General features: G+C 47.6%; 1 protein-coding gene across 3 annotated transcripts in view; it reads left to right on the forward strand.

Annotated features, from left to right (window-relative positions):
* ACOT7 (acyl-CoA thioesterase 7) overlaps nucleotides 1-27,577 on the forward strand; it is a 106,441-nt gene that overhangs the window by 48,636 nt on the left and 30,228 nt on the right. For all 3 annotated transcript variants that reach the window (XM_044996539.1, XM_044996540.1, XM_044996541.1), the window contains one exon: nucleotides 17,538-17,654. In XM_044996539.1, coding sequence (XP_044852474.1) covers nucleotides 17,538-17,654 — 117 coding nt within the window. The remainder of the gene's footprint in view (nucleotides 1-17,537; nucleotides 17,655-27,577) is intronic.

Consider the following 27,577-nt stretch of genomic DNA (forward strand, 5'->3'; position numbering starts at 1 on the left):
AATCAGACTTTCCAAAAAATTTTCTGGGCAGGTGACAGAAAATGGGAGTTAGATTGTTTCCAGTTTATCGTAACAGAATAGCTGCTTTTATTTCACCCTGTCTTAGCACAGGATCAAGCCACTGTTCTGGGTATGTTTATTTTCTACTACATGTCCAATAATTGTTTGTTTGTTCTTGCTCACTAAGAATCTCATTTTCAGTCAGGGTTTGTGTAAAGTTACTGCAAGATGAAAGAAGCTGGTCCTTTGACTTGATGAGTCTGTCCATTTAAGAATTGTTTTCCTTTGCTAGATAACACGAAAATTGGGGAAACAAAGGCTTGGGCAAATGAGATCCGCCCTCAGTGTCATCAGCAATGCCTGTCCCTTGGAAATCTCTGCATATAAACTATAGCATATTAATTTATAAGGGCTCTGGCTTCTGGCAATGGATGTATACATTGAGGGGGAAACAGTCTGGTGCCTTTGGCTAACAAAAGCTCTGCACAGTCATGTCTTAACCAGACTTAGTATTGCCAGGGTTGTAGATCTAAAATGTAAACGCCGTCTGTATAGATGGAACTCAAAGGTGAAGTGACCAACATCTAGCTCTGCAGTACGGCCGAAACATGCAGCCAGCCATACCTCCACATTAAGTTGATGTGACTAGTTAAACTTTTGGTTTCTCCCATGTAGAAGAGAATTTGATAGCTGACGGGGGAATAAATTAGAGCAGAGTTTAGTTTAGTTTTTAAATTGAGAGGTGTGCCCTTAAGTACTGATCACATACGAGCAAATCAGATCTGGCTTAACATAAAGGAAGAGAGGCAGTTGGATGAGTTGTAGGAGAAAGCAACACCCTTACTTTTGGGTTAACAAATTTAAGTCCAACCTGCTAGTAAGCAAAACAAACTTGATGGCTCTACTTTCTCCAGTATACAGATGTAATCAGGCCCAATTCATTGCTCTCATGACAAGATCCAGAATGAGCAATCAGAGAATGGAAGTGTTACAGGAGTAAATAACCATTCCGTGCAGAATGATGTTGCTGATAGCACATTGTGAAGATGTGCACAGTCTGATTCCAGAACTTGTGGAATGAAAGCCTTCAGTTTCTAGCACCTGCAATTTCAATAGGGTTGTACAGGCAAATGTATCCAGTTTCCTGCTCCTCTTCTAAACAAAAATATAACTGGGATATCATCACCAGAAACCAAGGTATAATTAGCAGCTGTGAGGGTTAAGTGGCATAAAGCAACAGATGCTGCAACAAACACAGCACCATGTTCTATTTAAAACCCTGTGTAAGTCACAGGGTCCTGGAAAAATCCCACCAAAGCTGTGGAGTGATGTCTGCTGTGAAAATGTGATGTTCAGTGTACTGTTTGAACCTTCTTTAAATTCAGCCTCTAGCTTTAATCTGTACTTACAAGTTTTTGCCTTAAGAAAATTAATTTGAAACTTTACTGACTCATTCTAATTTGCTTTTGCGTTTTCAAATGTCTTCAGCTGCTGCTCTTACTCAATAAATACATCTGAAGTGAGGGCATTTTCCCCCAAGCTCATTTAAAATGAGGAGGTTTTGAAATGGCTTTTCCCTGTTTGTAATCATTGTAACATGAGCGCTTCGGCTTCCGAACTCTGTCGTTGTCTGTCAGACATCTCCATCCCCTTCGAACGGAGTGAAAACCAGCACTGCATTTGGTTCTCATTTCTCTTTCGTATGCAACTGCATTAATGTCAGCGCTTGGAAAGGTAAATGGTCTTGCTTTAGCCAGTCATACCATGAAGGGAGACATCATGCAAATTTCCAGCCTTGTTCTACTCAGCCAACATAGATACTCATCTGCAGCAGGCCTTGCTATTCGGGTCCTGTACCCCTGCCCCCCACGCTGCCGAAGCACCCAGTCCTCCCCTGCAGTTTCATTTGCTGATTGAAGTATGCAAACAAACATGAGGGAATGAGTGGTGACTGCCCGTATTCTTTTCTCCAGTGCTCCCATGACCAAATGGGAACAATGAAAATCTGTCAGCAAACTCAACAGGCACCTTCCCATTGATGCCTGGAATGTTCCCTGGGACTCCGGAGTTGATCACGTGCTGGATTCAGAATTGTTCGCATTACAGATAGGCAGGCAGACAGCCGGACATGCCATTGAGTTTTGGATCTCACTTCACGTGGTCAACAAGAATTTGGGTCCCACGGGGTACTTCCATACAAGGTTGAATTTCTGCTCCCGTCTCTGCCGTGGTGAGCATGGAGGTTTTGAAATCAAGGGTTTGCTCTGCGCTGTCTGACCAGTTGTGGTGTCTTCGTCCATTTTCTGAAATACTGAGCTATGCTGCCCAGCTGCTGGTGGGCTTTGAGAGCTCAAAGGACTAAACTAAATTCAGAAGAAAGGGAGTAACATAAAGCAGGCAGCGTTCTTTCCCACCTCTCAGGCTGGCTTCAGTAGAAGGGTTCCTTCGTATGCCTGCTTCTGCAGGGAGGAGTGGGGGCCCTTTATTGCGCTGTTGGGCTGTGAACGCATATCAAGTGTTCAGTGAGCAGCTGGGAGCTTGTAACGGGACATTAACGTAATCACTCCTAAAGGAGTAACCCTTCGCGGCATGATTAGTTGTAGCTAGTGGAGAAATGAGCTGTTGCTCTGGAGCTGTGTGCAGGAACGCTGATTTTACTGGGTGCCTGACCTGGTGGTGCCAGCTCTCGCAAGGTGTGTTTTTTTCCTGAAGTCGAGAAGAAGCAATCGGAGAATGGAAGTGTTACAGGAGTAAATAACCATTCCATGCAGAACGATGTTGCTGGTGGAGCTCAGCTTTCCTTTTCAAATGTCTATTTCTAGCACTCATGGTTATAGAGAAAAGCTTCAAAATGTGATCTGAGTGACGCTGAAAGGTGTAAAACAGAATGCAAATGAAAACTTAAAATTTACTTTGAAATTCTTTTTAAGCTACTATCGATTTGGGGGAGCCTGTGTCATGAGTTCTTTGAAATCTTGGGGATGGCAATATTGCTGGACTGTGGATGACCGAGTTAGTTAGCCACTGTAAGGTCTGCAGTTGGTCAAGTTCATGCTGTGTTACTCAGTGGCTAATGCCTGTAATTATGGGGCTCTCATGGAGTCACTAACATCAAACCGTGATTTCTTCAGCGCAACTGCAGTCGTGTATGTAAAAGTTGAAACAGAGCAGTGATAGTGATTCCATTATTGAGAGATTTCCTTAATCAAAAAGGAAGAAATATTGTATCTTCCAGCAGGTGAGTCGGTATCATTTGTGGTGATAATCAAATGAGTGATTACTATAGTAACTTGTCATTGCCAAGCATTCCTCTGCCACCGGGGATTGTGTAATTAAAACAGCCTGGGGAACACGAGCACTTCCTATAAAGTGAATATGCTGGTGTTTAAGGGAAGGCAGGTCAAGGTCCCCCTTTAAAAGCCCCGTTTATCATGTGGCTCCTTGCTTCAGGATCCAGCCTAGCTTGGCAACATCCTCCCTCTGTCCACCCCCCAAAACATTCTATGCCCACTATCTCAGCTCTGGTTGGAGGAATGGTTTGGGGATAGTCTCATGGCTGTGCAGCACAGGGTCTCCAGTTCTTCTTCAGCCAGTGGTGACTGAGAACTCAGTGCCAGCAGCTTGTGCAGTTCGGAGGTTGGACGAGAAGAATGCATACTGGTTAAGTGACCCTACCTCCCTGGCAGACATGCTGAGCACAGTGGAATGGCTTCATCCACAGGGCGCTTCCTGCACGCGGAGCCCTTTGAGGCTGCGGAGGAAGTGGGGAAAGCAAAGGGGATGCTCCCAGAGGGACAACTTTTTATCACATTACTTCTAATAGGGTAGGCATAGCTCGAAGGCTGCCAGGCTTCTTTGAATTGATAGCCCTGCACCGTGGCTTTGCTGTCGAGTTAAACTTGGGCAGAGTTAGTCTAGTTGCTTTTGGTATTTGTCTCCCAGACTTATTACACATGTTGATTTCCCGTTCAGGCCTCACATGATCCGTTGCCTATGGATAACTTTAATATTAATGGGTTGGGTGTATCCAGCAAGGGGGAAAGGGAGCCCTGTAAAGAGCCAGACTTGGGGCTTAATTCTGCTGTCCTCCTTCTAGCGAATAATACTCGGCTGTGCATTTCCCACGTGCCTAGAGTGGGGTTATTCATGGAGGGTGGGGCCAAATCAGTCCTGCAGACTGGTAGCCCCGAGGAACATTCCAATCAGTAACATTGATGGCAAATTGCACCTTGCTTTGCAAATGCTTTCTCAGCAAAGAAGGCTTCTAGCCGCCTGCTCAGGCAGTCCGGATCGCTTGGAAGTCTAGTGGAAGGTTTACATCATTACCAGGAATCAGGGCCACTTTGCCTTTTTAGCTGCTTTGCTGGTCTAACTAGAGCCAACCTGCTGTAGGAAATCGCTTTCCTTTGGCCAAAGGGGAGGCCTTGCAGACGGACCAGTTGGGTTAAGACTCTCTCATTGCTAGTCCCTTGGACTGTGAGAGAAGAGGCGGATTCCTGCCTGTTAATGGTGTTTGGCGCCTGCTCACGAGGAGAAACTGCTGCATAAAGCCCATCTGGCTCCCTTCAGATGACACGACTCCTTTGTACGCCACCGGCACCTGGAAGAAGCTGGCTGTGAATTCAGAGTGCGAAGGAAATTCCATGTTATCTAGGAAGTGGCTGAGACTCTGGCCAGACCACAGCAGAGTCCACTTTCTGTTAGAAATCAAAGGGAGGAAAGGCTGGCTCCAGCAGGTGAAGCTTCCTTACCAGTGTCATCAGCCTGCTCTCTTGGCGATCAGGGAAAGAGCAAGGCCTGTCGGGTACGACAAAGCGGGGTCTGCTGACCCTTTCCTTGTTACTCAGTGTGATGGGTGCTGTGCACTACACAGAGGAAGACAGTCAACGTAGACATCTATGGAATAAGGGTCAAGACTTATAACACTGCAGAGGCTGGACAGTAAGGGTTGGGTGTCAGTGACTTCCCATGAAGTGTGTAAATGCTTTAAGTCACAACGCTTGGCTCTGGAACAGAGCTCTGGAGCACGTGTGCAGCTCTGTGCCCTGCAAGTGCAGTGTCTCCGTTTTACCCAGAGCTGCTTGCACACAGGCACTGGCTGAGATTTCTGTGTGTAGCTGGTTCCTAGTAAGTAGCTGTTGTGATTTGAACAAGGGACTTGATGGGCCCTTTGGGGGTGTGATTAATTGGCTTTAGCTGAAGAGTAATGGGATGCTGCATTTCAAGCCTCTTCTAAATCAGGGTTAATGTGATTTCATTTGTCTCTGACAGACTAGCAATAATAGCTAACATAGAAAAGCAGAGAGACGTGCACATATGTCTCTTTCAGAGCTAGTCTGTACTAAACTGTTATCTCCCTCTCCAGAGCAATCCTTGTGCTGTGGAAATGAACCCTGTTCTGGCTGATCAAGGAGATTAGCTAGATGAGAACCAGAATGTGGGATGGGGGATCTGTTTCTCCCACAACTAGGGTATGTGCGTTGTTGCTGCTATCGGTAACTGTACACATAACACTGGTGTTTCTGTGGGAGAGAACTTAAATCACTTGGCATGAGAAGTGGAGCAAATTCATAACTGGAACTCCAGTATACAGGATGGGATGCAAGCAAACAGCTGTAGCGCTAAGCCATACATCATTATGACACCTCTCTTCATCCTTGCAAGCTACACTGGGAGAGCCTGAATATAAAAGCCACCTCTGGTGACAGTTGTGTTGGTGGCTTTTGTTGCACATGGACACCTGTCCAGCGCAATAGACAGACAGCCATTACACTCTTGCCATGGACCACTGGTGTGGTGGCAGTGAATCTCAGCCATACGGCCAATTGCTTATTTCAACCATATTTCCTTAATAGTCCTCTTCAGTGGCTGCATATGCTGAGTTTGGCACTTCTGTCTCATCTGGTGCAGGATACTCGTCTTGAATAGTGTGGTGTGTGGTCAGTTCTTGAGACACAATATCCTCTGTTTAACCAACTAACACTTCATGCATATATATTGTCTCTGAGCCACCTGTTTCCCCGGAAGCTGTATAAGTACTTGTTGGGCTTTGACTCCTTGTTAGCCATTTTAATTAAACTCATGTAGTGAAAGTCTTTGCAGTTTGAATGAGGCCTTAGTGTCTCTGGCTTGATATTTAATTCCAGAGGTGCTGAGTTCTAGTGGATTTTCTAGATGAGTGGGAAGCACTCCTGAAGACAAGACTTCCGTATCTCCTGGAAGTAAAAACTACATAATTGTTTTTCTATTCTCCCCAACAGAAAGCTTTCTTGCCCAAAGCTTTGTCAGCACTTGGCAGCTCTTTGGTTCCTAAATCAATATATGTTTTACTCCTGATTATTTTGGGTTTAAGGAAAGTTCAGCAAAGTTCCCCCCCCCCCCCCCCGCCCCATCTCCCTTAACAGTAAGTTAACAGGATGCACAGTGAATATCATGCACAGCACATGGCAGTGACACTGTGCGTAGTGATAGGTAGGATAATAAACTTAAAGCAGAATCAGATGGTATCTGTAGAGTAAATCAGAGTTTAGATTTAATCCAGCTCTAACCATGGTGGTGATCTGCTACGGAAGAAAGATAGAATAATCTCCCAAGTGTACCATTGCTGTAACAAGTGTAGAGTGGGGGTTTCACACTAACCAGTTACAGGCCGGCAGTTTGTTTGAGTTTAAGGAGACACCTACCTAGATGAAACTAAGCCAATCTAGCAATCCATCTATCCTTGTGGTGACAGCTCCTGTTGTGAGGAGGAGTGTGCGGTGGGGGGTGGGGGAGAGGGAGGGAGAGAGACCTGGAATAAATTTAATCTAGATATTCAGAGTTTGAGTGAAATCCCAACCCTTGTTTGGTGGGGTGGCCTCTCTGTAGCAGTAGGAATCCTTCAGCTTGCTAACTGCAGGAACAGGCACCACTTTTATAGAGAAGTGCAGCGAGGCTCCTTATTGAAACAAATATGCTGCAATATTTCCCACTAGATGCAAGCAATGAGAATATGCTAGAAAAGACTTCTTGTGAATTAGATATAAACAATTAAAATATCTATATATAAAAATAGATAATTACATTTTATAAACTTTTAGCCCCACTTCAGAGGGGCTTATTTAAATTGCCCATTAAAAACCTAGAAGGCACTTTGGGTGCCTTATATTAATCTGAAATCATTTTGGTGCGTGTAGTGTTGGAATCAGGGGCAGGTATTCTGGTTTTTAGTGTGCTGTTCCCTACTCTGCGGTCTGATCCAAACCCCTTTGACGTGAACAGGAGTGTTCCTCTTGACTTCGGTGGGCTTTGGATCAGGCTATTACGTTAAAAAACTAAACCCTTCAAACAAAAATGGAATAAAATAAATGAAATACTCTCCTCTACCCAGTCCTACTCTTCAGTTTTATAATGCTTACTGTTAGTTCTCTCTCTCCTTGAAACCTACCCCTGGCATAATGCCTCCAAATCATTCCCATCTGGCATTTGTTTTGGCAAGTGCTGAGCTGAAACTCCTCCCTCCTCCTCGTCACTAAGCTCTGTTCACTGTTACCTCATTCCCCCCCACTCCATTTGTCTGTGGTGTCTTCCTCTCCGACACCAAGACTGTAAGCTGTTTGTATGGCACCTGGCAGCATGGAATGTAGGGCCAGGACTGGAATTACCAGGCACTGCTGTAACACAAATAATAGTGTCACGCTTCCCAATTCATCTATTACCCAATTTTGGATTGGTAAAAGGGGAAGATTTTCTTTGCTGTGTTGTCAAATTAAGGTTAGGCATTCTTCATGAATTCAATCCAGTAGCTCCTGTTTGAAGAAAAACATGACCTAGTCATACATCAGATGCCTTTGAAAAGTGTTTTTTTAAGGATCTATTTTTAACAATGTTTTCAAAGATAGTCAACATGCTGTCAAAATTTAAGATCCACAGACAGTTAAATGTTACATTCAAAAATATCTGCAGTACCAGATGTTTGGATTCACGTTTAGGCCAAGTACGGCTGCTTTTTTTAATGTGGGAAAGAAAAAAGTGACACATTTGAGAAATGTAAATCCTACAATTGTTATCTTTTAAATTGCAAATCTCAGATTATAAATACGGAACATGAAATTACTGTAATTTGCTGAAGTAATGTTCCCCTGGTTGGCAGCATCCATTGTTTGAGCAATAAGAAAACGGCAAGGATTTACAGTCTGAACCTGGAAAGAGGTGTGTACAGAAAGGGAAAGTAGATAAGAGAGATCCCAAATACAATGTAAAAAGGTCACATCAATACTGACTGCAGTGGGCAAAAGCGTAGGTAACATCCAGCCTACACCCCTCAACCTACCGTTACTCTGGCACTGATAGAGGGTGCAGCAAAAGCCAAAGATCCAGAATGAAGATGTGACAAATAGTGCAGGATTGTTTATTTTATAAGAATAAATATTTTCTTTAAGTCTTGGTTACTTGATATGGCATTTTCTGCTCTAACTAGGTTTGACAGTTGTAATGAGAGCAGCGGCCTGGAGAATGTAATTGAATTTGGATGTAGAAGGAGAGCTCCCCCACTTTGGGCGAATTCAGAGAACTTTGAGATGCAAGTAGTTTAGTACCTTTTTGGATTTTGCTTGTATAAAAGGGGATGGGGGGCAGAATATAATGTTGGGTTTCTGGTTCCATAATCCAAAGTGCAGAGAGATTTTGAGGCAGAAGAATATTGGCCTTGGGACAAAATCTTTGATCTATGAGCAGTCCCAGGATAATGTGTGGAATTCATGTGTGGCTCTGCGTAGCCGTACACATCCTCTTCCATCCTTCAGAATCCCAAAGCATTCTACAAATGTGCGTAACAAAATAGGAAAACAGATGAAAACATCTACAGCTATATGCACACGTACAGTTCACGTAGCAGTGCGTGCAGTAAATTCTGTGCTTCTCTCAGAATCTTGGTCTAGTGCTTAATCAGATACTGAGGGTTAAAGCCGTGCACAGGTTCTCCTATGAATTTCTCATTGACTAGAACAGGAAGGGCACGAATACGTCTGCTCCCCCCTTTGTCAAAGGTCTCCACAATGCTGTCAGGAACGTGGATTAATATTGTTTGTTCTGAGACGCACAGGTGCTGGAACTAGGGTGCTGGGGGAGCTGCTGCATCCCTTGGCTTGAAGTGGTTTCTGTTATATCCAGGATTTACTGGTTCAATGGCTTTCAGCCCCCCCAGTCTACAAATTGTTCCAGCAGCCCTGCTGAGAAGCTTGCAGATACCGAGGTGGGAAAATAAAGGTGTTAAACCTCCATGTTACTCCCTGATCTGTCCATAGTTGGTTGAAAAACTATTGTTTGAAGGAAAATGCAATTTTATTACTTTATAGCTCACATCCTGTTCTTTGAAGCAGCAAAGGAGCTGGAAAGCGTGTCACCATTTTCACATGCTTGCACTGCTCTGCTATTTTTAGTAACAGTCTGTCAGTGTGCTCTGCTTTGGGCCAAGCAGGGCTAAATCCCAGTGGCATAAAACGATATATTTAATAAACTGTACTTGGCAGACTTTCCTTGTGTTAGTGAATCTTTAGGCTATTTATAACATCGTACATACAGTAGGATATGATAAATGCTGCCGGTATAAAACCGCTTGCTGAGTTCCCTTCACCAGACATCCAGACAGCTATGTAGAATGAATGGTCTGACGTCAATATTTAGCACCAGCATCTCAAAAGAAGGGGAACGTGCTTTAAATGCCTTCGTCTGTGGCAAGTGGGTTGTAGGAAATGTCGTAACTGCTGCATTGTTAGTACCGTTAGGGTGGCAACAGCTTTTCCATTAGCAGGTTTCTACTTTAGAAGGGACTGGTACCACTGCCTGTCAGCGTTGCCTGACCCCTTCCGTTATAAGACCCTGTTTTCAGGTGGTTGTAACAGCTGAAATTTGGCATGCCCTGCGTGTGCCCCAGGCTGAATGTCCCCCCATGAGTTGGGAGAGAACTGGGACTGGCTGGGCAAAGAGACTGGGGCAAGGAGCCAGGGATGTGGTTAGCAGATACTGAGTGAATGAGGAGCCTGGGAGGAAGTGTTAGATTAGAGGGGAGGGGAAAAGAGACAGATTGGACCAGGAGCTGGGAGTGGAGGACTCCCACGGAGCTGGCAAGGGGAATGGGACTGGTGCAAGGAGCTGGGGGTGGGGAAAAGGTGCAGAAGGGATCAAGCTTGGCAGGAAAGGGCAGACGTCTGTGTCCTAGAGCACATTCCCCACTAGAGCCTGGCATGGAACCCAAAATTCCTGAGTGTCTCATCTCCCAGTAGTGCTGGTACACAAAGAGGGCGACAGCCTACTACTGCTATCAGTTACTCAGTTCAGGTAGCAGAGGTCTGTGCAGTGGATCTAAAGGTTCCAACCCTGCTGATGAACCATCTGGGTGTCAGCATAGGTGCCAACTCTGGGTGCTCTGGGGCTCAAACACCCATGGAAAAAAAAATAGTGGGCACCCAGGAGTCAGAGCTTGCGTGTGGAATGTGACGAGTTCTGTGCTGCTAACAACTTCTGCCTTGGGGCAGGGACTTTGTTTATAAACAGAGGCAGGGTGATTAAGATAACAAAGGGATTATTAAATTAAGGATTGTTAGATGATCCTGAAAGCATTCCCAGGCACTCCAGTTAATTAGTAATAAATGGTCCATTTTCAGAATGGAGAGAAGTAAATAGTGGTGTCCCCTGAGGGGGTTGTACTGGTTTTGGACCAGTGCAGTTCAACATATTAATAAATGATCTGCAAAAGGAGTAAACAGTGAGGTGGCAAAGTTTGCAGATGATACAAAATTGCTTACAATAGTCCAAAACAGACTGCAAAGAATTACAAAGGGGTCTCACAAAACTGGGTGACTTGGCAACAAAATGGCAGATGAAATTCAGTATTAAATGTAAAGTGATGCATATGGCAAAATGTGATCCCAACTATATACACAAAATGATGGTGCCTAAATTAGCTGTTACCCATCACGAAAGAGATCCTGGAGTAATTTGCAGTACTTTGGAAGCACTCTGTTTCCGGAATACTGCAAATTTATAAGAATCCTTTTCCCTCTGCTTGTATCATCCTGAACTCATTCTCCAGCTTCAGAAGACTTAAAAATTATCTCCATTCATCAGTGGGACAGATGCAACTGAATAATGTAGCTGTCCTTCACGTGCATCAAAACAATACCAGGGAAATAAGATTGCATAAGAAATGCATGTAAATAAGATTGCTGACAGTTTCATCCAGAAAGCTACAGTGAGGCATAATGTCTTTAAACTGAGATGTTAGTGAGGACAGCTTTTAGGTGATTGCAATGATTTTAATGTACTGTAATTCAGGAGAATGTAGTTCATAACAATTGAATCATTATTAAAATAAAGATGCCAATGATAAACATATATTCAATAACTAGAATAAGAAAGAAGTATATAAATATGCTGAAAATAGCTTCCCCCCAAAGCTGGCAGAGAGCTCCACCCCAACCCCCACCTCTTCAAAAGCACCCACTGGCAAAAACAAAAGTCAGTGCCTATGAAGGAATTTGTTTTTTCAGTTTGCTTTTTTTTTAAATCCGAAATCAGATGCAAAAACTGTTAAAAGAACAGTATTAAGCTTGCACAATCAAGCCTGTGCAACCTCAATTTAGCGCCCTTGTGCATATTCATTATGTTACACTCCTAAATTACATTGTCACATATTATTTCCACAGGCCCCTGCCTCACTAAGTGCACAGGGTGGATGGTGCTTACTCAGTGAGAAACTATTTAGTATCTTGTTTTATCCTCATGATTCCGTGTGTGCACCTTATTTATTGCATAATATTCAAGCCCTGCTCTGAAGTCAGAATTATCAGTTTCATCAAGGGTTTTTGTATGCCACTCAGCACTATAGTGTCTGAGTTCTTGGCAAACACTTACTTTCATACCACCATGAGGTGAGGGGGTGGGATTATCCTCATGTTACAGATGGGGAATTGAGGCTCAGGGGAATTAAGTTAAAAGAGAGACCGGGGGGGGACCTGAGCTTGGTGCCGCAGAACTTGGTTCTGTAACTCCTTCAATGTGCAGGAGTCTCAGTCACCAGTGGCAACCCTCTTTTAGTGGAAATGCTCTTAGGCCTATCCTGGGCGCGCTGTGTCTGAAAAGCTTTCTAGTGGAAGGGATGTACTGGAATTAAATGAGCAGGAATGGAATTTTGGTAGAAACCCATTGGGAACAATTTATTTTAAGCACCAGCATCTAGAAAGACTGAAAGTGGTTGCAGAGCAAAAAGCGTCTGCAGGAAGGAAGAAATGTCCTGGAGCTGAGCACTGGGGTTGGGGGTGGGGTGATGCCTGAAAAGCTACAGTTAATTTTACTTTATTTCCCTCCTTGTTAGTATACGCTGAACAGCACAAAATGGAGGAGTTCAGCTGAATTCCATATAAGATTAGGGGAATTTGCACTTCAGACAGTTGTGCATTGCGAGCTGTTGTTCTGTTCTATCATCACAAACCGTTCAGTTGTAATATAGCAAGCTTTTCCGGTCAGGAGATCTCTGTAGGTGTTTCTACAGGGCCTAGCACAATGGGATCAGGAGTCCCACTGTAATACAAATAATTCCTTCTCCTCTGTCCCCAGAGTCAGAGGATACAAGTGTGTCAGTGTCCAAAGCAGAGCGCAGCTGCTGTACGTCACCATGTAATTGGGTGGCAAAAGGGTCACCCCCATAAGCTTCCAGTTCTTTTGTAGTTTTATCCCCAAATGAGCATGCAGTGCCGTGCTGGTTCTCACAAAATACCTTCGACAAAGATCCTCCGTGGTTTTTGTCTGTCATTTGCTTTACATGGTTATTCTGCCTGCAGCGACTTGAAGGTTCAGCTTGGATTACCTGAAAAAAATTCTCTGCCTGTTCTTTATAATACTGTACAACTGGGTCATGAATCTGTCATCTGATTGTGTGAAAACATGAAGGAAAAAGCATAAATTACCCAACTTGCAGATAAACAGCAGGTTGATAGTTTCATTTTCGCATCCACTGGGTATAGTGGGAATAAGAGCTTTTGAGGTGAAGTGCAGGTTACCTTTGATTGAAGACTGTGCTAAATACATTTCAGGACGCTTTGCCTCAGTGCTTCTTTTAATAAAACCGCTACAGTAGCTTTAGCAATTGATGGGTATGAAACCTGCAATTTACGATTTAAAGACGATATGTCCTTGTAGCATATTCCAGCACAGACCATTTGCTTCTGAATATGCTTGGTGTGTGCATACATATGAGCAGTGCTTAGAGAAGCTGCGGGGGTGGTGTGCCTTGATCACCACAGAATGGAGCCATTCAGGTCACATTTGATACAAGCTGAATTAATAACACAAACTGTAATCCATTAGCAAGGTGAGGTCTCCTTTGCATCTCTGTTCTTTTCAATCACATACTGTGTTGGTGTGATAAGCCTTGTTGTCAGGCCAAAAGGCTACATAATAAGGTGCCTGTAATGGCTAAACACTGAGCAGACAAGCAAACGATCAGCGGTTCCTTCACTTGTGTTTTGCTAGTGTAATGAACAATCCTTCAGCCCATGAGAGGCAGTAGAGAATGTGTTCTTTACGTGGTATTAGATTTCTCATAGCTGGGGAGCAGTATACAACGATGCCACGTGAGACCTTAAAGCTTGAACTGCTTAGTAATGCAGACCAAGCCTTAGGGTATGTCCAGACTACCCGCCGGTAGCGATCGATCTATCGGGGATCCCCGAACGCGCTGCCGTCGACTCCAGAACTCCACCAGGGTGAGCGGCGGAAGCGGAGTCGATGGGGGAGCTGCGGCCATCGATCCCGCGCCGTGAGGACGGGAGGTAAGTCAGTCTAAGATACGTCGACTTCAGCTATGCTATTCCCGTAGCTGAAGTTGCGTATCTTACATTGACTCTCTCACACTCACTCAGGCCTGGTCTACACTAGGCGTTTAAATCGGTTTTAGGAGCGTAAAACCGATTTAACGCCAAAGCCGTCCACACTAGGAGGCACCTTATATCGATTTTAATGGCTCTTTAAACCGGTTTCTGTACTCCTCCCTAACGAGAGGAGTAACGCTAGTATCGGTATTAACATATCGGATTAGGGTTAGTGTGGACGCTGATCGACGGTATTGGCCTCCGGGAGCTATCCCACAGTGCACCAGTGACCACTCTGGACCGCAATCTGAACTCGGATGCAGTGGTCAGGTAAACAGGAAAAGCCCCGCGAACTTTTGAATATTTCCTGTTTGCCCAGCGTGGAGCTCCGATCAGCACGGGTGGCGATGCAGTCCGAAATCAAAATACAAAAAGAGCTCCCGCATGGACCATGCGGATGTGATCGCTGTAAGGGCAGGCAAATCCGTTCTATCCGTTCTATCAGCGCTCCGTTACAGAAGATGAAATTCAGAATCCTTTTTTAAAAATCTCCAGACAGACGCCATAGCAGGGACTCAGCGCACTGCAGCGTAACGGAAAGCCAAAGAATCAAATGGATGCGCATGGACTGGAGGACTGAAGCTATCCCACAGTTCCTGCAGCCTCCTAAAATTATTTGCATTCTTGGCTGAGCTCCAAATGCTTCTAGGGTCAAACACAGTGTCCGCGGGTCAGGGCATAGCTTGGCAATCTACTCACCCACCCCCCCACCCACCCCCAGAAGCGAAAGGTAAAACAATCCTCTGACTCTTTTACATGTCACCCTATCTTTACTGAATGCTGCAGATAGACGCGATAGTGCAGCACTCAACACCAACATCCTTGCTCCCCCCCCCGCCATGGGCGGCTGATGGTACAAAAGGATGGAAATCCATCTTCATCATCAGCATAAGCTGATCATACAAAATGATGGAAATCCATCCTCATCATCAGCCTCAGCTGATGGTACAAAAGGACTGGTAACCGTCCTCGTCATCAGCCTATTGGCCCTAATTTTTTCTGGTGGATGGATGGTGCAATATGGCTGGTAACCATCCTCATCATAGCAACAGGGGGCTGAGCTCCATCAGCCCCCACCCTTCATGTGTAAAGAAAAGATTCAGTTGCCCCTGGACTAGCAGTGGGATGCTGGGCTTCTCGCCTACACACTGCTTAATGTCCTGTCTGGACTATCATAGCAGCTGGAGGCTGCCTTCCACTCATTTCTCACTAACAAGTCAGTGTGTCTTATTCCTGCATTCTTTATTAATTCATCACACAAGTGGGGGGACAATGCTACGGTAGCCAAGAAAGGCTGGGGGAAGAACGGAATCAACAGGTGGGGTTGTTACAGGAGCACCCCCTGTGAATAGCATACAGATAATAGTTTCTGCGGGCTCTGACACAGAGCAGGTGGTTCTCTAGCACACTTGCCTATATTAGGCAGTACTGATTCTATTTTTAGATACCAAAAAGGAGGGATTGACTCAGGGAGTCATTCCCAATTTTTGCTTTTGCGCCCCTGGCTGATTGGCCAGGGGCACTTATGACAGCAGCCAATGGTACAGGCTAGTAACCACTTTTGGCTTTTGTGCCCCTGGCTGATTGACCAGGGGCACTAGCAGCAAATGGTACAAAAGGACTGGTAGCCATGATCATCCTCAGTTCCAATTTATGGAAGGGTTTGGATGGTGCAATATGGCTAGTAACCATCTCTGCTGTCATGCAAAAGCAAAAGCATGCTTCTGTGTAGCGCTGCTGAATCGCCTCTGTGAGCGGCATCTAGTACACATACGGTGAGAGTCACAAACGGCAAAAAAAGCTCCATGATTGCCATGCTATGGCATCTGCCAGGGCAATCCAGGGGAAAAAGGCGCGAAATGCTTGTCTGCCGTTGCTTTCCCAGACGAAGGAGTGACTGACGACATTTACCCAGAACCACCCGCGACAATGATTTTTGCCCCATCAGGCACTGGGATCTCAACCCGGAAGTTCCAAGGGGCGGGGGAGGCTGCGGGAACTATGGGATAGCTAGGGAATAGCTACCCACAGTGCAACGCTCCAGAAATCGACGCTAGCCACGGACCATGGACGCACACCACCGATTTAATGTGCTTAGTATGGCCGCGCTCCACCCGATTTTATAAATTCTGTTTTACAAAACCGGTTTATGCAAATTCGGAATAATCCCGTAGTGTAGACGTACCCTCACTCACACACTCTTAGACTTCATTACAGAGTTAGGTCGACATAAGGCAACCTAATTATGTCAGTGTCCACACTGCAGCCTTGCTCCCTCCGATGTAAGTGCCCTACTACACCGACATACTAACTCCACCTCCATGAGAGGCGTAGGGTTTGTCGATGTAGTAGGGCGATGCAGTGTCCAGGTAGACACTGCGGGATACTTACCTTGACCGTTGGCTGTCATTCTTAGCTGTGAAATTGACAAGAAAGCCCGGTGGAGCAGGGGCTCCAGCGAGAGCCAGTCTCCCCCAGGCTCTTCCCTCCTAGCTGGGCTGCCTTCCAGGGACCTAGTTCCCCCTCTCAGCTGGGCTGCTGCCCAGGCTCCTAGCTCCCCGTTCCCCTCTGGGAACCCGGCTGCACCAAGGCTCCTGGCCGAGAGCCCAGGGGCTGTCGTTCCTCTCCCGGTTCCTAGCTCCTTGCCGGGAGCACTGCAGCCACCAGGATTCTCAGCTCCATGGCGGGGGCAGGGAGCCCGGGCAACAGCCTGGCAGGAAGCCAGGAGCCTCAGGGCAGCCCCCATGTCAATGGAAGTGCACCACCGACACCAGGGCAGTGTGGACATGAACCACGCAGTAATTACTGTGGTGGCTGTAAGTCGACCTAACATAGGTCGACTTAAGTTTTTAGTGCAGACGTGCCCTGCATGCAGAGTATAACCAGCTATGGAATGCCCTTGCTGACCTGCTCCACAAACTCATTACCTTCCTTCCATTTGAATCCCTCTTAGACAGTCATGCCTTGTGGGATGCCTGCAATAAAGGGGTCAGTGATTCAATTTATAGATGTTTATTATAATGTACCTGTGCCTTCAGGCTGGTTGGCTGTGGGGAGTATGTCTGTTATCCTGATTCCTTGTCAATCCATCCTTTCTAGGGTTTGTCAACCATACACATTGCATCGTGGCTACACTTAAATTGTAAGTGCCTGTGGGCAGGGGCCATGCCGGTCGGTTACTGCTGTGAAGTGTCTAGTTGGTACAGTCGTCTCTTCATAAACTACACTGAAATGCTCGTGGGTATATTCCCAAAGCCAAATGTATGTCGGTCTCTTTGGAGGACACACTGTAAAAGTTCAGTTAGTGAAATTTCTGTTGCTCACATCTTCCTCATTTCAAACCAGACCAAACCCTGGTCAGCAGTTTCCAGCATCTCAATGGAGAGAGCAGTTTGCTGCCCTTCGTGTTACCGGAGAGACTCCTTCTACTCGAATAGGTTTAGCTTCCTGCAGAATGGGGGTAGAGTGAATGCCTGTTCGGAGGGCAGGAAACATGGCAGTAGCCAACTCTTCATTTACAGTTTGTCCACTTTGAAGTGTATCTTGCTGTTGTTTTTCAGAAGAACCTTCAGTCTAGGAAAGTCACCCTGTATTCAGTTTGCTCACTAATCTGTAATTTTCCCCTTGCAGGTGTTACTATGAAGTTAATGGACGAGGTAGCTGGAATTGTAGCTGCTCGCCATTGTAAGACCAACATTGTCACAGCTTCTGTGGATGCCATTAACTTCCATGAGAAGATCAAAAAAGGTAAAGGAGAACCCTAAGCATAAGGGGATAAGCCACTTATTAGATGATTCTGACTTTATTGGTGTTTCATTGAAGCCCCGTCATGAGACCCTTGTCTGGTTGCTGGGTAGCCAGTGAAGGGGAAGCCCAGTCTGTGGCCAGAGAAACGAAACTGAGACAGACCAACCGGGTTGGAGAAATCAGCCTGGTGCTGAGCCCTAGCTGCTAGACGTCCCAGTGGATTTGATTTGGTAAAGCTGAGCCAAAATCTTCATCTTGAAATATTATTCCACTCCAATGGCTTCCAAGGCCATATTAGGTAATATTACACATGCATACATAGGGATGGTCTTCCTGTCACAAGGAGTGGTAAAGGTCATTTAGACTACTTGTTGTCAGATAAAAGCAGTTCATAGACATGCTTTCAGGCAGACAATATATGTTTTATTTCCTTGAGAAAAGAGAACTTCATTAACCATCATTACCAAATTAGCTCGCATCTCTTGTTCCTGTGGAAACCCAATCTCCCAACCACCTCAAAATACTCCTGAGAGCGAGTTCCAGTACTAGGGATATGGATGCTGGAGGCAGAGCTCTGGGGCCGTGCTGTTCAGGCAGCCCTCGCACCTTTGGGCACTTGTTTACATACGTATTTATGAAGTTGTTTCCATCTTGCTGTGTGCAGAGTCATGCTTTTGTAGCATTTTGTGCTCTGAGGTGAAAGTATACCCCAGAAAAAGACTAAATGGGCCAGTTTCCCTCTCATTTCCGTTCATGCAACCCAATCCGCTTGAACGGAGCAGCACACTCGGGTATAGAAGCAAGCAGAATGTCTGAGGCTGGTTGTGAGCACTGAGCTTGGTATTGGCTCCCTAGATGACTTAACATTTAGTTCATACAGTTCAGTTCCCATATTGCACACAGCAGGTACTCACTGCCAGTGCTAAATTAAAGGAAACGAAAGCCTGACATTGTGCAGCTTTGTTACAAATTACCTAGATAAATTACACTGCTAAATGCACCATGAAGTACGTATTCAGTCAGGATCAGTGAAATTCTGTGTCTGCCTAACACTCACCTTTGCTGTCTAAAATTGACAACCCTGGATATTATAAATTGCTGCACAGGCTGTCAAGGCCTCAGTGTGACCAGCTTCCCCCCCCCCCCCCCCCCAAGCTGCAGACTTCATTGTTTGGAATAGCAGAGATTTTGAGTTGTGACTTTAGGACACACATTTTTACCAAAATTGGATTTGCTGACATAAAACTGTTTAAGCTCACTGACTGTCTAGCATGAAAAAATTAAAACCTGGTGTGGTGGTGAAGGCAGTAGGTGAAATTCTGCCTTCTGTTACCTTGTAAATAAGTGTAGGGGCTAGCAGGTTACAGATTGATGTAATATGCAATAAATCCAGTGTCTTTTTATTAAGATTTTTAGTGTCTAGCAAAGTTATGAGTTTAAGCTTCCCAAGCTTATTGTTAGCTCATTTGTAAAAGTAGTTGGCCTGTGGTGTTCTTGGTCTGTAAGTGAAATGGAATCCCAAAGTTGGAGAGATCCAGTTTCTTTACCATGTGTACAAGTATTGGTCATGAGTCCTTCATGTCTCTCTCTGAGCTGGTAGAGACAAGGTGTGGGAGGTATATCTTTTACTGGACCAACTCCTGTTGGTGAGAGGGACAAGCTTTCGAGCCACACAGAGCTCTTCTTCAGGTCTGAGCTTGTAGGGCATGTCAGAAAATTGCATAACCTCTGAAATACCAGCTTCTCAAATTCCAGCTCAGAGGGGCATGATTAATGTCAGCATTAATCTATAATTATGCAGTTCCCTCAGTGAGCAGAGAAACTGCACATTCCCAAACAAGTAATAAAATCAAAATCTTTTTTCTAATAGCCTTGATTTTTACAACCATTTTAGAAAGTATAGAGTGCAGATGGTAAATGTAATCTGATTGTTCTTGTTAGAAAATATTCCATCCATTGCAAATTTTATCCAGCTGCTCAGGAGAGACTGGATGTTTCTAGGGTTCTAGCCAAAATGAGTTTAAAATATCCTGCAATAAAAACAATGCAGATAAACCCAATGTTGTGTTTTAAAAATGAGTGGAAAGGAACATGCAATAGACAGTAAACTCCTGTCATTAGAGTATGATTTGGCTAGTTACATCCCAGGGAAAGTTTGCAGATGCCTTCAGACTGAACTTACACAGTGCAACATGCTGGGGTTTTGAGAGGAAATCTTTATGAATACGAACTTCAGTAGAGTAAGGAACTTTCTCCAGCAATGAATTTAAAAATCAGGATTGTAATAGGATTATTCGTCCAACAGGACCTGCTTTGGACACAGACTCTTTTCAGTGCAGAAAAGTAATTTTGGAGACAAACTCAAGCAAATCTTAGTTTTAAAAACTAATAAAATTAAAGTCCTAATTACCACTGGTAGAGTCTAAATTATGAAGTCCTTACTCATTTCTGAAATCAAAACTCCATCACCTGAGTAAAGACTTGGGGATTTGGCCTAACGAATGAGCGTGTCCATCAGAGTCTGCCCAGAGTTTGTTATGCGACCCTAATTTAGATAGGGCCTTTCTGGTCACAAAGAAAATGCTGTTACCAATGAGTGGCTCACCTACAAGTTCTCCCCTACCAAATGGAGAATCAGATTGCTTGGAATAAAGCTGTTCTATAGTGTCTCTGTGGATGGCAGCAGTAATTCAAATGGAAAGGTGAGGTTGCTGTCACAAGCCAGTGCAACATCTTCCATCAGTCTTCATTGCAGACGACGTGAGGGAGAGTCACACACCTGAGCAATTTTTTAGATGACAAATCTGAGCAACCGTCCCAAATTGAAGTGTCAGGAGAGGAAGTTTTGGGGACAAATGATAAATTAAGCAGTAATAAGTGACCAGGACAAGATGATATTCACCCAAGAGTTCTGAAGACTCTCTGCTAATGTTTTTTCTAGGAGTCTTGTTGATTGCAGAGAAGTGTTTTTTCTGTTTTGTTTTGTTGTTTTTTCTTTTCACAAATGACCAAAAAAATGAAGGGACCTGGCCTAGCTTTTAGTCCATTTGGCAAAGGTCATAATACAAAGTAGTTTGTGGTCTTGGTTTTCTCCTCTGAGCTATTACTGTGCCTAAGTGGCTGCAGGAAGCCAGCTCCCTTGAATGTGTTGGAATGAGATCATCTGACCATTGAGGTTAGTGCTTAGATTGCATGGGCCACTTCAGTGTGGGGAATTAATGTGACCCAGTATCCTCTTGAAGTACATCAGATCAGTGCAGCAACAGCATCCTACAGTGCTGTCATAGTAAAGATACCAAATATCAGCTTATGACATGGACTGTGCTGGTCTACAGAGAAATAGCAGTAACTGCAGCCTGTTATCCTCTTACCAGATGTGCATGGATCCCAACTGGTATTTATAATGTGTGCAGCTATAGGCTCTGCAGCCTCTCCATACCTGGGATCTAAGTATGCCGTGTGCCAGTTTCTGACTGCTAATTTGAGAGAGTGTACTTCTAAGTGTTCATTTAATGGTGCTAAACAAACTTTGTTCATAGCCCGGTTAGTCTACTAGCTCTGTGTATGTTAATTCTGTACATCATGATCAGTTATGGCTTATATAAAAATAAATATTAACTTTAACTTTACTGAAAATGAACAAAACTTTTTTTAACCCCTAATGCTCCATAGAACTTTTGTACAAAGTGCTGTCTTAAAAGTTCTGCTATTAAATTACTCAGCTTTCATATGAGGAGAGATGAGAGAGACTGGGACTGTTCAGCTTAGAAAAGAGATTATACAGGGGGATATAGTGGAGGTCTATAAAGCCATGACTGGTGTGGAGAAAGCTGATAGGGAACTGTTATTTATCCCTTCACATAACACAAGAACCAGGGGTCATCCGGTGAAATTAATAGGCAGCAGATTTAAAACGGACATAAGGAAGTATTTCACATAATGCACAGTCAACATGTGGAACTTGTTGCTAGTGAACATTGTGAAGGCCAAAAATGTATGTGGGTTCAAAAAAGAATTAAATAAGTTCCTGGAGGATAGGTCCATCAATGGCTATAGGCCAAGATGGTCAGGGATGCAGCCCTATGCTCTGGGTGTCCCTAAACCTCTGACTGCCAGAAGCTGGGACTGAACGATGGGATGGATCACTCGATAATTGCCCTCTGAAGCATCTGGCACCATCCACTGTCGGGAGACAGGATACTGAGCTAGATGGACCATTGGACTAACCGAGTATGGCCCTTTTTATGTTCTTACGTTAATGTACACTTCTACATCTGAATGGAAGTAGCCGAATATTCTGCCTCTCTCCCCAAAATGTGGGCAAATTAACCTTTTTAGGTTGGTGCATTGTGATTTGTTGGTGCCAACTGAACATGCAGTTTCTTGGATTTTAGTAAATTGATGTGTCAAATCAGAATGGAAATGAGGACTTCTACTGTAGCTTCCTTCATTGAGTGATGTCCTTAAATAACACAGTTGCCAACTGGCTGTCTTCCCCCTCCCTAACTCAGGGGTTTCATGTGGAGGGCATGACCCATCCAGTCAGCAGCACCCTCAGGATTCTCATGAAAATGAGAAGAAGCTCTTATTTAACCTCCCACAAAACCCAGGCCTAAGCTTACAGGACTGAGAGGGCTTCTGTTTAAGTTGAGGGGAGTTTTGCTTCCAGAGTTAGGCCAAGTGCTTGTGGACACACTCTTATGATTAAAGAAAAATGCCCCTTTTTAGAAAATGTTACCTTTAATCTCAACCCCATCTTGGGCATTTCCTTTGTTTTACCTACTACTGTATCATGGCTCTTTCAGAGATCACTTTTACTCCACACTCTGTTTTTATAATGTGTTTCCTTAAGGGAAATGCATGAAGCTACAAACCGTAAACTTGGTCTACAGATCACTTGCTCTGCTTCTGGCTTCAGTTGGTTTAAAATCTGAAATGTAAAGAAAAACACTTCCTTTCCCTAAGGTGCTGAAATTGCATAGGAATGTTTAAAAAATCAAAAGGTTAAATTTCATTAAATAGCTTTTAAGCCATTTACAGGAGAAAATGTGGGTCAGATCTCCTCATCCCTGAGTGGAGAGAAGCTGTCTCCCAAAACCCAGGCTGTTCCAGCTCAATTAACAGTTTGGATGTAGTGGAAAATTTCTGTAAATTCAGATGGAAAGAGTGCCCGCATGAACACAGAATGGTCTTGTTTCCTTTGTTCTTCTTCGAGTGATTGCTCCTATGCATTCCAGTCAGGTGTGCGCGCCGCGCGTGCATGGCATCTCGGAACTTTTTTACCCTAGCAACTCCGGCGGGCCGGCTGGGCGCCCCCTGGAGTGGCGCCGCTATGGCGCTGAATATATACCCCAGCCGGCCCGTCCGCTCCTCAGTTCCTTCTTACCGCCCGTGACGGCCAGTTGGAACTGTGGAGTGCTCTCTGTCCTCCACAGCCCTAGCTCTCGCTACTTGTTTGTACATAGTTAGTTTAGTGATTAGTTTTTACAGTTCTGTTAGTTAGATAGTTAGTGTTTAGATAAGGTTAAGGGGGGGGTTTCCCCCTTTGCCTCCCCCGGTGCGGGCTCATGCCCAAAGCACCGGGCTTTAAGCCCTGCGCATCGTGCCAGAGGCCTATGCCCGTCGGAGACCCGCACGACACCTGCCTCCGTTGCCTGGGCGAAGGACATAGAACAGATAAGTGTTCGCTCTGTTCCACCTTCAAACCGCGAACTCGCAAGGAGCGGGATATCTGCTTAAAACAGCTCCTGATGGAAGCGTCGCTCCAGCCCCCGGCACCGTCCGCGCCGGCACCGCGAGCTTCCTCGGTGCAGAGCGCACCGGCGGCACCAAGCCGCTCAGGCACCGCGGCCCCGCAGCCTCAGAAGGCAGCTACGAAGACCCGGCACCGCTCGCTCTCGCCTTCAAAAAGACACAAGCTGGCGAAGGCGCTTGCTAAGGCCCGCACTGAGGACTCGGCGAAAACGATTGCGCCACCTGCGGCCCCCGCGGTGGCCGTGCACAAGTCGTGCACCGGGCCTTTGACTCCGGTGCCGCAAGGGCCGTCGAGTCCGGCGCCACCACGTTCCCCGGTACCGACCGTGGTTGAGCCCCGGCTGCCGTCTACGCCGGAGACATTCTCTTCCGCGTGTGAGCTGATTCAGCTCATAGAGGCACCGAGCCCCCGGCACTGCCGGTGCAGGCTGTCGTGTCGGCGGGAAAGCCAGCCAGAATGACCCGGCCGCCCTCTCTAGACAGACGACATGGACGGCACACCCGGTCCCGGTCACGTTCCCGGTCCCATGGCAGATCTCCGTCCCGTCGCTCGCGATCTCGGCACCACTCGCCATCGCGGTACCGATCGCCGTTGCGACGCCGGTCGCAGTCCCGGTACCGCTCGTCATCGCGGTACCGGTCGCACTCCCGGCGTCGCACCAGGTCCAGGTCGCCGTTGCGTCGGCACCGGCTGAGGTCTCCGTCCCGGCACCGTGACTCACGCGGCCGCTCCCGGCACCGCAGATCCGGTTCCAGGTCGAGCTCCCGGCACCGGTCGAGCTCCCGGCACCGTGACGAACGTCGCTCCCGGTCGCCATCCCGGTACCGAGCGGACCAGCATCGATCTTCGCTGCCGTCCGGGGACAGACTGCCTTATTCGGCAGCGCACTCCGTCAGCGCCTCGGCACCTCCATGGCCATCCCGCCCCGCGTCGGTCGCTTCCGGGACAGATGGCTACGGCCACCTGCCACCTACCCCACAGGGCCATCCTCAGGGGGCACAGCCGTGCGGCTTCTGGGTTTCCCTGGGCCCAGTATGAGGCTCAGGGGGTGCCATTCCCCCCGAGAGCCCCGGCGTCCGAGCGACAATCAGCCGACCGGCTCCTTCGCCACCAGGCGCGGGTTCCATACCGCCTGAACCTCAGGGGCACGCGCAGCCTGATCCTCCTGACGAGCAGGCAGCAGATCCATCGTCGGAGACGGTCGTCCAGGGCTTATCCTCCTCGTCCTCACCTGATGAGGCGGTGGCCGGGGAGTCGACCAAGGAGCCTCCGCCGATAGACTTGAAGGCGCACCAGGACCTACTTCGCCGTGTGGCGACGGCTATGGCTCTCCCGGTGGCGGAGGTCCAGGAGGATGAGGACGAGGACCCCATAACGAACGTCGTTGGGTCAGAGGCTCCAGTGCGAGTGGCATTGCCATTCGTGCGGACGATTCAAAAGAATGCCACCACACTCTGGCAGACGCCTGCGTCCATCCCTCCTACGGCCCGTGGGGTTGAGCGCAAATACTCTGTCCCTCCCACGGGCTACGAGTATCTATATACTCACCAGACCCCGGACTCGTTGGTCGTGCAGTCGGTCAACGACAGGGAGAGGCACGGTCAACCTGCCCCTGCGCCCAAGTCGAAAGACGCGCGACGTATGGACCTGTTAGGCCGTAATGTCTATTCCGCTGGCGGACTACAGATGCGTATCGCCAACCAGATGGACCTCCTCGCCAGGTACGTCTTCGACATCATGGCGTCCCTGGCGAAATTTACAGAGCTCCTGCCAACAGCCTCCCGCCAGGAGTTCGCGGCGATGTTAGACGAGGGAAGGAGATCATCTAGGTCCTCCATCACGGCCGCCCTCGACGCTGCGGACTCCGGAGCTCGGACCTTAGCCTCCGGCGTGACGATGCGGCGCATCGCCTGGCTGCAGTCCTCCACCCTGCCGCCGGAGGTGCAATATACACTGCAGGACCTGCCATTTGACACGCAGGGTCTATTTTCCGAGAAGACGGATTCCCGGATCCAGACCCTGAAAGACGGCCGCATTGCCATCCGCACCCTCGGGATGCACATGCCGGCAACGCAGCGCAGGCCCTTCCGGCAGCAACCCCCCCGGTCCTTCAACCAACAGCGCTACCGCCCGTATAATAGCCAGCGACCAGCTACAAACCGCCGTCGTCCTTCCGGCAATAGGCGTAGCCAAGGCCAGGCCTCTTCCAAGGCCCCTCAGGGGGCCAAGCAGGCCTTTTGATGGGACGCTCGAGGACGGCCCATCACTCTCCCTAAGGGATCCTTCCCCGTTATTTTACGACCGCCTTTCCCATTTCTTTCCGGCGTGGTCCCAAGTAACAATGGACAACTGGGTGCTTCAAACAGTCCAGTCGGGATACCGCCTTCAGTTTGTTTCGCCCCCGCCTTCCCACCCACCCTCCCTGCCCCTCTTCAGGGACCCCTCTCACGAGCAAGTCCTCTTACAAGAGGTCCAGACTCTGAGCGTGGGTGCCATAGAAACAGTGCCTCAAGACAGGCGGGGCAGGGGATTCTACTCCCGTTATTTTCTCATCCCCAAAGCGAAAGGAGGACTACATCCTATCCTGGACCTTCGCGAGCTGAACAAGTACCTGCTCAAGCCCAAGTTTCGCATGGTCACCCTGGGGACCATCATTCCCTCTCTGGATCCGGGAGACTGGTTTGCCGCCCTCGACATGAAGGACGCCTACTTCCACGTCGCAATCTATCCTCCCCATCGACGTTACCTCCGGTTTGTGGTCAACAACGCCCACTACCAATTCGCCGTGTTGCCGTTCGGGCTCTCCACCGCACCGAGGGTATTTACCAAATGCATGGCGGTGGTTGCCGCAGCCCTCCGCCGTCGTCGGATACATGTCTACCCGTATCTCAACGACTGGCTGGTTCGCGGGCAGTCTCGGCAGCTGGTGATGGGCCAGTTGACGGACATACTGTCCCTCTTCCGACGACTCGGTCTTCTCATCAACACCGAGAAGTCCACCTTGATCCCGTCGCAGCGGGTGGAGTTTATCGGAGCAGTCCTAGACTCCTCCTTGGCCCGGACTTGCCTACCGCAATCTCGTCATCAGACGATGGTCTCCCTCATCCAGGACCTCGTCTCCTTCCCAACCACGACGGTGCGCTCCTGCCTCCGCCTCCTGGGCCACATGGCATCATGCACGTACGTCACCGCGTACGCGCGGCTTCACCTCCGCCCGTTCCAGACTTGGCTCGCGTCGGTGTACCGGCCACATCGAGATCCCATCGATGTGGTCACAGTCTCCAGGCCAACCCTCGAGTCCCTCAACTGGTGGCTAGACCCGGAGACTGTCTGTACGGGAGTCCCATTCCACCCTCCTCGCCCGTCCGCCACTCTGACCACGGATGCCTCAGCGCTCGGTTGGGGGGCTCACCTGGGCGATCTTCACACCCAAGGCCTGTGGTCGCCCCAGGAGCTCGCTCTGCACATCGGATCGCTCGCAGCTCGCGGACATTGTCTGGCCTGTCGCACCTTCTGCACCCACCTGCAAGGCCGCTGTGTGACAGTGTTCACGGACAATACATCAGCAATGTTCTACGTGAACAAGCAGGGCGGAGCCCGCTCTTCCCTCCTCTGCAAGGAAGCGATGCTCCTGTGGGACTTCTAGGTGAATGGAGTGGGTCACGCAGAAGCGTCCTTCCGGGAGTACAGAACACGCTGGCCGACCATCTCAGCAGGTCTTTCTTCTCCCACGAGTGGCATCTCCGTCCCGACGTCGTGCACACAATCTTCCGCAGGTGGGGGTTTCCCCAAGTAGACCTATTCGCATCCAAGGCGAACAGAAAGTGCCCCCTGTTCTGCTCGTTCCGGGGTCACGTGCCGGGCTCCCTGTCGGATGCCTTCCTGTATTCCTGGAAGGATCACCTCCTCTATGCCTTCCCTCCGTTCCCGCTCGTCCATCGAGTATTACAGAAGCTTCGGAGGGACAGAGCCACCGTCATTCTCGTAGCTCCGGCCTGGACGAGGCAGCATTGGTACTCCCTGCTGCTCGAGCTCTCCGTTCGGGATCCCATCCCCCTCCCGTTGTGGCCGGACCTCATTACTCAGGACTTCGGCAGACTCCGCCATCCGAGCCTACAGTCCCTCCATCTTACAGCTTGGTACCCGAGTGGTTGACCCACGCAGAGAG

This window comes from Mauremys mutica, chromosome 21 (genome assembly GCF_020497125.1).
Source record: "Mauremys mutica isolate MM-2020 ecotype Southern chromosome 21, ASM2049712v1, whole genome shotgun sequence".
Lineage (NCBI taxonomy): Eukaryota > Metazoa > Chordata > Testudines > Geoemydidae > Mauremys > Mauremys mutica.